We start from the raw sequence: 10281 nt of genomic DNA on the forward strand, positions 1-10281 counted from the left end.
AATTGGCTAAGGTAAATATTTATCATCATTGCGTAACCTGCGAACATCTGTTTAAACACGAGACTGTGTGTAAAACCAGTCAGGCTTTGGATGTGGTATCAGGCCTAGGAGCAAAGATATTGTCTAACATACAACAATGTCATGAGTCACAAGGTCACAACATTTTTGTAGACATAGGTTTTCTGACACAACCCTGTTACATCATAATACCAGTGTATGTGCAAATGTATTATTTTTAACCAGTTTATTAAAGACAGAATACACAGTGAATACTGACAGAAAAAGAACTCACAGAACTGTAAGAAAAGTAATAATTACTGATATTTGTTTACAGTTTAAAACATGCATTCAACATTTATTAAATATTATTTAAAGCTTATCAGATTGTTTTTAAAAATGAGTTTGACACAAAACTAATTTTGTATGTCCTGTAATTCACATCACGTGTGTCTAAAATCTTGCAAAATGGCAATTTGTTTATTTCAAGGGTGAAACTGTAAATCTGCTGTTTTATAATTATTTTCTCTATTACAGCTTTTATTTTCTCTTCTTTTATTACTCTTAAATAGTCTGCTTTTATAATACTGCCCATGTATTTCTGTTACTGTATGTATACAAATTTGGTATTTTATGAAAAATGAATGAAAGTTATTAATCTGCTGTCTATGGCGTTATTTTGTATTTTTATTTTAATTCTAATCATAATCAATTGGTGTGTGGGTGTTTATTAATTTATTATATATTTAGGTTTTTGTTTTTTGCTTAACATGGAAGTCAAAAACCACACTCTTACTCGAGTCTTGCCTGTTATTCCCATAGACATTATATACATGTGTATATTTCTATGGTTATTCCAGGCGGGTCTTGGACTTAGTTACCGCCCAGTCGGGACGCCCCATGTGAACTAAACGAGCATTTCCACGGCTAATGTCATCTTCATTTATTACGGCGCTGGTGCTGCTGTACGTGCACTAGCCACACCTGCAGTTGGTAGTTATTGAGCCTTCGCGGAGTGTAATTTCACACCTTGGCTATTGTGTTATCAGTGAACACTAGAACATGTCTGAAAACGGGGACAAAGCGGGACAGGACTCCACAGACGCCCGGGTGGACGGTTCACAGCAGTGAGTAGCTTGAATGTTGCTTGTTAGCACCGTTATCTAAAGGCTAGCTGCTTATTGTGTTCTGGTAAAGGTGATGTTGTGGTGGAACTGGATACCATTTTAACTGGTGAACGACCTCAGTAGTAGGCTAGTAGTTCGAAGTGGACTACTAGCCTTTAACAGATCGCAAATTAAAGCTTGGCGATTCTACTAAATTATTTTTTATCGGCACATTATAAAGTTTTTATTTACCTGTGCCACTGAAATTTCCTGCTGTTAAAATATTCATTTATTATTGCATCTTAGAATTGATTATGGTAGATGGATAGCTTTTTAATGTCATTGTACAAAGTTGGACAACGAAATTGTAGCAGCTTGAATGGTTTTACGACACATTTAAAATAAATAAATAAATAGAATAACAGTAAAATCTTGATAAATAAAAAGCACACGTCTATTTAACAAAAGATTGAATACACGGTCAAATACAGCAGTGCAAATGCTACATAGTGCATATGTTAGCTAACGCTGCTAAACCCATGTTTGAGGAGGTTTTTAGAAAGTAATTGTAAATTCAAAGCTTTAACACAGTCTTCTGCAGTGGTCGGTAAATAATCTGAATGGTCGGTCAGTAGTTTGAAAATCTAACTACTAAAAAGAGCCCTAAAAAGGAGTTAGAAAACCTAACGCATTGACGTTCAGTAGGACGGCTTTAGCAGCGGAACAATCGGAAGTTAGTCCACATTTGTATTGGTCACCAGTTGCACCATTACATCACAGCCACAACAAGGGAAAATACGAGGTTCAAAGACCACTACCTACTGCTGCCTCTTTCCTGTTTTAGTTTCTTCTCTAATGTAGTAATCACAATTCATTTTACTAGATCTGCATTTCTGGTCTTGCCTAACTTTATTGCATGACATTTGTATTCTTTTTTGTGTTGCAGGTCCACTGCCTCCTTGTCTTCTTCCAGTCCCATGGATGTGGATGCTAAGATCAATTCACATAGTTTTAGGTACAGCTTGGATTTCCCCAGCATTGGCCAATGCATCATCATCAACAACAAGAATTTTGACAGAACAACAGGTGACGTGAGATTTGTTTTAACACCATTTTACACATGTGACATGATTGCTTCACAGGAAAGGGTTCAGGAAATGGCACACAAACAGCTAAGATTTCTGGCTTTTTTGTTTTTTATTGCTTCACATTAATAGTTCAGCTCAGCCAAGTTAGCTGCACATAGCTCAGTTTCTCTCCTGTAGGAAGTAGGGATAGACCGATATTGATATTTTAGGACCGATACCATTTTTTAGTTTTTTTTTTAATCAGCCTTAGCCGATGACCGATACGGACTGCCGATTTTCTTGAGCCGATACTTTTGCTCGCTCAATTTACATCATAAAAATTACACAAAAATTTAGAAATTTCTCAATTTTTTCAAAAGGAGCATTTCTGGAAATTACAAAGATGAGGTAGAACGACAATAAGGAAAAATTTAAAAACAAATATTAAAAACAGGTGATGTAGAACAAGAACATGTAAAACTATTTCTGCTTTCTGTAAATAATGCCGATTGGCAAACGCAGCAGCCTGCATCGGCCGATGCCGATACACGTAAAAAACACAAAAATCAGCCGATAATATTGGCTGGCCGATGTATCGGTCTATCATTAGTAGGAAATCCAGCCGCTCCCTAGAACATATGAAACACGTGTGATTAATCACATGCACTACACCTGCGATTAATCACGCATGGTCCTTTCCCGATTCACCCCCTCCCCCCTCATTCTCTCTCCCTGCTAACACGTGGACAACATTATGATACATTCAAAAATCAATTGTTATAGGCATTCATTAACAAACATCGGTATCAAACAAACAAGTACTAAATCAACTGTTCATTATTGAAACAATTTATTTTCAATAATCTGAAATTAGAGTAATTATCTGCTCAGGACTTCATTATTCATTTGTTTTTAACGAGTTGTTGCCTTAAGATGCCTGTAGTTTTTTTTTTTTAGTTTTTTTTTTTTGAGGTGAGTCATTTTTTTGGAAGTTTGTCTATGTTAGGCAATTATCTCTCTAAGGAAATGGAAATGCTCTCCTCAGAAAAGGCCAGGCAGACACATACCATTTGTAACTTGTGCTGACCTGTTTCTGAGTCTGCTCTTCTTAAAGAAGCTTCTTGGAGGTTCTTTGCTGTAAAAAGCTATGAAATGCACTTGAGGCTCTTTCTGCTGCCACTCATACTCACTGTATGAGGGTCTTGTTTAGTGTCAGACGAGTGTTTTAGGAAACCTGTCTAGCTGGATTAAATGAGTGAGTACATATTGCAGATATTTCAACAAGCTGTCTTGTGTTCTCAGAGTTTGTAGTTTAATGAGATGGAATGACAATGGACAGTTGTAAAATTTTACATGAACTAGTTTGCACTGTTTAAATCAAACTGGCATTGATTCTCTAACTGTATTTACAATTATTAGTGCTGTGAAGAGTGCAATTAATCATGCTTTGTAAATAATATTCTAATTAATCTATTTTTAATTGCACTTAAATTAATTCAATTAAATTACATTATTGTGGCGGATCAAAACATTGTTATATAAAAAAGTGGCTTCATGAAGTCATTCATTTGTTTTTTTTAACAGACTAGAGCAGATGCAGACAGACATTTACATTTCTCTGTATTTGAGACTAGTCTCTAGGGCTTTCTGCTGTCATATTAATGTGTACTTTTGTCATTCTCCAAATAATATAAAATACAAGTGAAATAAAACATCATATGTAGTGCTATAAGTTAGCACATCATAAACAGTAAGACCACTTTTCCGACACCGAACTTGTTGCTTTTTCTCTCCTTCAGATAATAATATTTATTAGGGGTGTTGAAAAAAATGTATTCAGCGATATATCCCGATATTACGTCGCGCGATTCTCGGATCGATTCTAAATGCATCCATATCTATTTTTTTTACGTTTTTATTTAAAAACTCTTTCTTCCACAACTTGCACACATCTAGGCTCATGTTTTCCATCCGGTGTTTTTATTAGCCAAAATTAACGCAAATGAAGCTGAGCAGTGCGGCAGTCTCCCGTCTTGTATTTTAGTCTGTTCATCAGTATTATGGGTATACCAGGAACTCTTAAAATAAGATATTACAACTGTACAAATATAAAATATTTGTACAGTTGCTATACCGACAACCCCTGGTTCTATTGGTGTGTTTACTGAAGTACACGTACATAGCGTATTAGGGTTAGGTTTTAACCCTATGTTGCAACAAGTTTTAAGGTTAGGATTAGGTTTACAGTTAGGTTTAGTCTTAGTCACGTGACTTAAACTGGCCAATGAGGCACGCTGCATACGCGGTTAGCCACTGCCAATAAGAAAGGTTCCGGAGTGAAAGAATTGCGATTGACGGTGTTATTTTTTCTGTAATTAATGAATGGCTATTAAAGTGATAGCCCTAACAGTTATACTGGTTTTTTTGCTGTGACGGGACACAGTTTTTATTAGCTATAACACAATTTTACAGATGCCTTTGTGACCTACGATACACAGCCAGTCATCAACATCACTGAATGGCTCAGTTTACTTATAAATGTTTTACCAATTTTTATACTTGCACAGCCTTTGATCACGTGTGTTGAACAACATGTGTTTAATGTTATAAGGTGTTCATTTTACCAATGAATAACAACTAGGTGTTCACAATCACTTTCACTTTGAGACAGTCGTTTTATAGCTTCCCTCTGCTTACATGAATCCCTTTTACTCAAAGCTGTGAAACTTTTAATATTTTCTCAATTGTCAAAGTTTCAGGAGTCATTGCTACTGCTATTTCATTTACAAGGGAAGGATCAACTGTTGTGTGAAGAATAACTAATGAGGCGAATGCTAATCATCATGTGAAAAACAAAAAAAATGTGTTGCATGAGTAATAAATATGGCTCATTGCTTATAAGTTATGACAGTAAGTGGAATTCAACCTTCACTCAGTCTTACTTACACCTGGGTTGATGTGTCCTGTCTGGTGGATCTAACCTGGGTTGACAATGGGCGGAGTTAGCATTTAAGTCTCCGAGGGTTAGTTACTGCTTGATGAGAAGTGGTGTTGGCATGGACTGGTTATACTGGTTAAATTTGAGTTTTTATTTTACCGCTTGAGCCGAAAGAAGGCTTGTTCTTTCCTGGGAAGTAAAAATGTAATGGTCAGTACTAGGGGTGTGGAAAAAAAAATCAATTTCACGATATATCCCGATTTTTTTGGGTGCCAATTTTAAATCGATTTTTTTTTATTTATTTAAAAAATTGATTTAAAAAAAAAAAAAAACATTAATTTTTTTCTTCTGATATTTAATCAATATATTTGTGTATTTATGCAATATTTCAGTGGTTACAGTGCTTTCAATGTGTTGCAATGACTACTTGATGCACTTGATTTTTTGATGGCAGTGTGTGATGCTGGCAATCTTTATGTTGTCATGGTTACTTTGAGACTTCTACACAGTAGTTTCAGTGAAAAGAAACTTGTCGCGCTTTATTTTATGATGGGAGTGTGTAAAACTCTATTTTCTTTTTTTCAGTGAAAATGTGCAAAAACACTAATAATAAATGATAAATAGGATGTTTTGAAGCAAATGGTTTTGACTCATCTTGTCCTCTGAACAATCAATATTTTCTGATGAACATATACAGCAACTTGATTATTCATCTCGATGTTTAATTTTGATATTAACTGGGTAGAATATCGCAATAATATCGTATCGTGATATGTAACATATTGCAACATCCTTGCCAATGCTCACCCCTAGTCAGTACATCTTTCACACACAATACCTACCTAAAGGCAGAGGTGAAAGTAATTGATTACTAGGACTCACCTTACTGTATTTGAGTTGCTTTTATGCCTGGTACTTGCACTTTTTGCAGTATATTACTAAATTAGTCATTTCACTTGCACTTAAGTACGTTTTAAAAGAAGTACAGTAATTTCTTACAGTGCTATACCCAAGCGTTACTGAGTAAATTAATTTAGTTTTTGCTTTAAAATGATCAACGAACATTAACAAACTACAGAAAACAAAATTACCAGACAACATTGAAATGCATCAAATGTAATGGACAGAGTTAAAATAGCATTGAATGGACAGTTCATAAATGTAGCTATAATTAGAGCCTGATAATTTTTTTGTTTTGAATTGATTGGTGTTGCTATATTTTCAAAAAAAAAATTGCACATTTTTTTATATATATACACAAAGATGCCTTTGTGGAAAATAAATTAAGTTCGAATTATGCAAGATTGTGTATCTTATTTTTTAAGTTTATACATGAGATGTTTACTGTATGCAAGGGAACCGTGGCAGAATTTATGACCAAAAATAAGTGTGGTGGGTGAAAGTAACTAGTAACTTTTACTTTGAGTACTATTTAATTGAGCTACTTTTTACTTGTACTTGAGTATTTTTTGTATGACATACTTGTACTTGAGTACAATTTCAATCAAGTAACAGTGCTTGTACTTGAGTAGGATATATCAGTACTCTTTACACCTCTGCCTAAAGCACAGAAGATATTTAATGGGTTTAGTTTGTTTCGAAACGGCTACTTTGGCCCTTTGCAGGTAAATGTTTATAGAAAAGGTTAGTAGCTTCTACATTAACCTGTATGAGCTGTAAATTATTTAAATTAAAACTGACCTCAGCACAGCCCACTGTAATCTGTTTCTATAGTGAAAAATGTAAATGTGCTCTGTAACCGGCCTTTGACTTCATGTGTTAACTGTTATTGTGTGTTCAGTAATTAATTTATAAGTGCTGTTCCGTGTTCTTCAGGTAACCATAACGCCTCCTTTCTATTTGTTTGTGCTCAGGCATGAATCAGAGGAATGGGACCGATGTGGACGCAGCCAATGCGATGAAGGTGTTTGCTAAGTTTGGTTACAAAGTGAAGGTGTACAATGACCAGTCAGTTGAGCAGATGAAACAGGTTCTGCTTGCTGGTGAGTACAATGCAAAGCTTAAGCAACGTATCACAGATGCACATAAGCAGGCAGACATGAACACACTGAACAACCCTTTATGAAGACTCTTATTGAATGTGTGTAATAAATGCTGGCTTCTCTGTTAGCTGTGCAATTTCCTGTTTTTTTGTCTTTTCAGCATCAAAGGAGGATCATAGCCACTCTGCCTCATTTGTTTGTGTTCTCCTGAGTCACGGAGATGAGGGCGTGTTCTTTGGTACGGATGGCTCCGTCGAGCTCAAGTACCTGACGTCGCTCTTCCGAGGTGACAGATGCAAAACACTGGTGGGAAAGCCTAAACTCTTCTTTATCCAGGTACTGTTAGAGTTTTCCACGCCTTCAATCTATGGAAAGCTATTGAGCATAAATTCTATTTTGATGAAGTCAACCACAGTTAAGCTCTGCTAGTACTCACATTTGGATAATTTAGTCATGGGAATTCCGGCTCCTTTTAGAGAACCGACTCTTTTGGCTCGACTCACTAAAAAGACCTGCCCATTAAATTTTGAACACAGAAATTTGAAACACAGTGTGTGAAGCCGAGCTCCACAATTACATTATAAATAGTTGAAGGGCTTTTTACATGTTTTAAGGAATACATTTATGACCTTTTAATGTGTTTAGAATGAAATGTCAGAATTTGCTTTACACTGACTTTAACTATAGTTGATATCACGATATGTAACTGTGCTCAAACACCTTTCTATATAGCTCACCTTTAGCTTGGTGTATGTAAGTACTGATTGAACACTTTACTGAGCAGGCTTGCAGAGGAACTGATCTGGATGCTGGTATTGAAACTGACAGTGGAGATGATGGTCAGACCAGAATCCCAGTGGAAGCAGACTTCCTTTATGCCTTCTCCACGGCTCCAGGTCAATGCTGAAATAATGTTGTTTCCTTTCCAAAAACCTGCACAGATGTATCTTTTTTGCCTTAATTTATTAACCTTAACTTTTCTGCATGCAGGGTACTATTCATGGAGAAACACCATGACTGGGTCCTGGTTCATGCAGTCACTGTGTGACATGATCAGCATGTTTGGAAAAGAGTTGGAGCTTCAGCACATCATGATACGAGTCAACCACAAGGTGGCAGTAGATTTTGAGTCTATCTCCAACGTGCCTGGCTTTAATGCAAAGAAGCAAATCCCTTGTATCGTGTCAATGCTGACAAAAGAAATGTATTTCTGTCCATAATGTTGCCTCCATGTTAAGTGTTGACAGAGGAAAGGTGAATCTTATTAGTTTTATTTCAGTTATTAGTATTTTCTATTTACATTACATTTTAGTCTCTTTAGCTCAGTGCTATGAGCAGACTTCTGATAGCAGACATTAGGGCTGAATGTCACTTAAAACTTTTTTTTTTTTTTTTTTTTTTTATGGAAAGATAACTTTTTTTTTCGTCTTTCAGGTCTTATCTGGTTGTATAAGATAATCGATCTAATTTTCCGTTTCCTTTGAAATGGTTTTAAAGAGAAACATCAGGAAAAACTGCAAGTGAAGCCAATTGTTTTTACAATAACAACCAGCAAAACCTTGGTGCATTGAAATCTACAGGGACACACCATGGATGGGCCTTATCATTTCAGGGTCAGGGTCTGTCAGTAGTAGATTCTTCTTTGTTGTTTACACAGTACACATTTCAGGGAAACGCTTCAGCAGCCAGTTTGATGGGCTTTTTTTTAGTATATATATATATATGTGTGTCACCAAAGAGGTGCATCTTTTCTGCTCTTTCAGCTCATTTGCATGTTGGTAAAGGTTTATTCAAACCTACCTTATTCAGTTTTTGAGTGGTCATGTTGTATGTTTTGTGTATTTTTATTCTTGTGATAATTTAAACTCGCCACTATCATTGTAAAAATCTTTCACTTGAAGATTGCACAAAGAAACAATCATATTCCCCTAAATACGTCTACAAGATCATTGTATTTGGAATCAGTACAGGTTTAAACTAATATGTTGACAGGGAAAAAGGATATCTTTAATTGACCTGAGAATTTTGCACTAATTGAGATATAAAAAAAAATTGTGTGATGTAGTATTTAGCGTATACCTGCTAGAGCTACTATAGGTATAGTTATGGAGACTTTTTCCTGTTGGATTATAGAACTAGTATTTTAATAAAGCCAATTTTGTTTTTCCAATTACATGATTTAGTGATAATAAACTTAAATAGCAGTAGATGTAAACCTACAGGACTGTGGTCCTCTAGGACTCCCAATGTGAAACGTGGCTTTGGGAAATTAGTCATTTTCTGTTTGTGGCATTTGCTGTGTGCAACAACCATAGAGCCATGTATTCAACCTGTGGAAGTTTTGTAGTTTCAGTGTCGTAGCGCCTCCAGTAATAAGGTACATTCTTTATGTATTACATTTTCCCTGTTTGTTTTTTTTTTCTCTTTGTATTCTAGTACGATGCATTACAATCTAGATTTTTCCTTCATCACAACAGGAATTATCATGACGTCTCCACACTCCCACATCTCTGTAAAAGTCTGCGTTTACCTGCACTGAATAATGTTTTCTTGTCATTGCACATCATCATTGCATGGTCCTTTGACTAAATGCGAAATACTGTTTCAATGCATCTGTTGTAGTTGACTAAGACATATTTTTCAACCTCCTCTGTGACATATGTAAACAAAAATAAATATACCACTCCAATCATTGTGTTAAGTGAAACTTGTTTTTTTTTTTTTTTTAATTATTTCAGCTCATTGTCTTCAATGAACAAAAAATAATCACCTCTAACTGGCCCTATGCAAAGGATGGATGTGTAAAGTGTATTTTTAATTTTTTTTCTTGATTCAGTACTTTAAGATAAGAGAGGAAGTGGGCCACTAGACTTCAACATTTTAAAAAAGCTGTGACTCCAATTCCACCACAATCGCCACCAAACAACTTATTCATTCTTAGTAAATTACTGATAGTGGAATATACATAGAAAATATTGTAATATTGTTTAAGTGGCCATTGCTTTTAAGTGTGCAACACTAACTTGATCTGATCAAGACGTTGCTACTATATATATATATATACATATATATATACATTTAATTTTTGTAATTGTACATTTCTGTATTTCTGTTTTTGGAGTCATTTTGTGCTCTTGCTTCAACTAGTGCGGCCCCCAAGCTGTCTCTGT

At 35.4% G+C, this 10281-nt stretch overlaps 1 protein-coding gene across 1 annotated transcript; it reads left to right on the forward strand.

Annotated features, from left to right (window-relative positions):
• The first annotated feature begins 899 nt into the window (after positions 1-899).
• Positions 900-9800, forward strand: casp3a (caspase 3, apoptosis-related cysteine peptidase a). Its single transcript, XM_028447668.1, has 6 exons — positions 900-1124; positions 2050-2189; positions 6983-7111; positions 7272-7447; positions 7896-8007; positions 8102-9800. Exons 1-6 carry the CDS (start codon positions 1060-1062, stop codon positions 8329-8331), a joined length of 852 nt encoding a protein of 283 aa, XP_028303469.1. The 5' UTR covers positions 900-1059; the 3' UTR covers positions 8332-9800.
• The last annotated feature ends 481 nt before the right edge of the window (positions 9801-10281 follow it).

This window comes from Gouania willdenowi, chromosome 1 (genome assembly GCF_900634775.1).
Source record: "Gouania willdenowi chromosome 1, fGouWil2.1, whole genome shotgun sequence".
Taxonomy (NCBI): domain Eukaryota; kingdom Metazoa; phylum Chordata; class Actinopteri; order Blenniiformes; family Gobiesocidae; genus Gouania; species Gouania willdenowi.

Coding starts and splice junctions, on each gene's coding strand:
- casp3a (XM_028447668.1), top strand. CDS start 1,060: ATGTCTGAAAACGGGGACAAAGCGGGACAGGACTCCACAGACGCCCGG. Junction 7,112..7,271: donor GAAACAGGTTCTGCTTGCTG/GTGAGTACAATG, acceptor TTGTCTTTTCAG/CATCAAAGGAGGATCATAGC. Junction 8,008..8,101: donor TGCCTTCTCCACGGCTCCAG/GTCAATGCTGAA, acceptor TTCTGCATGCAG/GGTACTATTCATGGAGAAAC.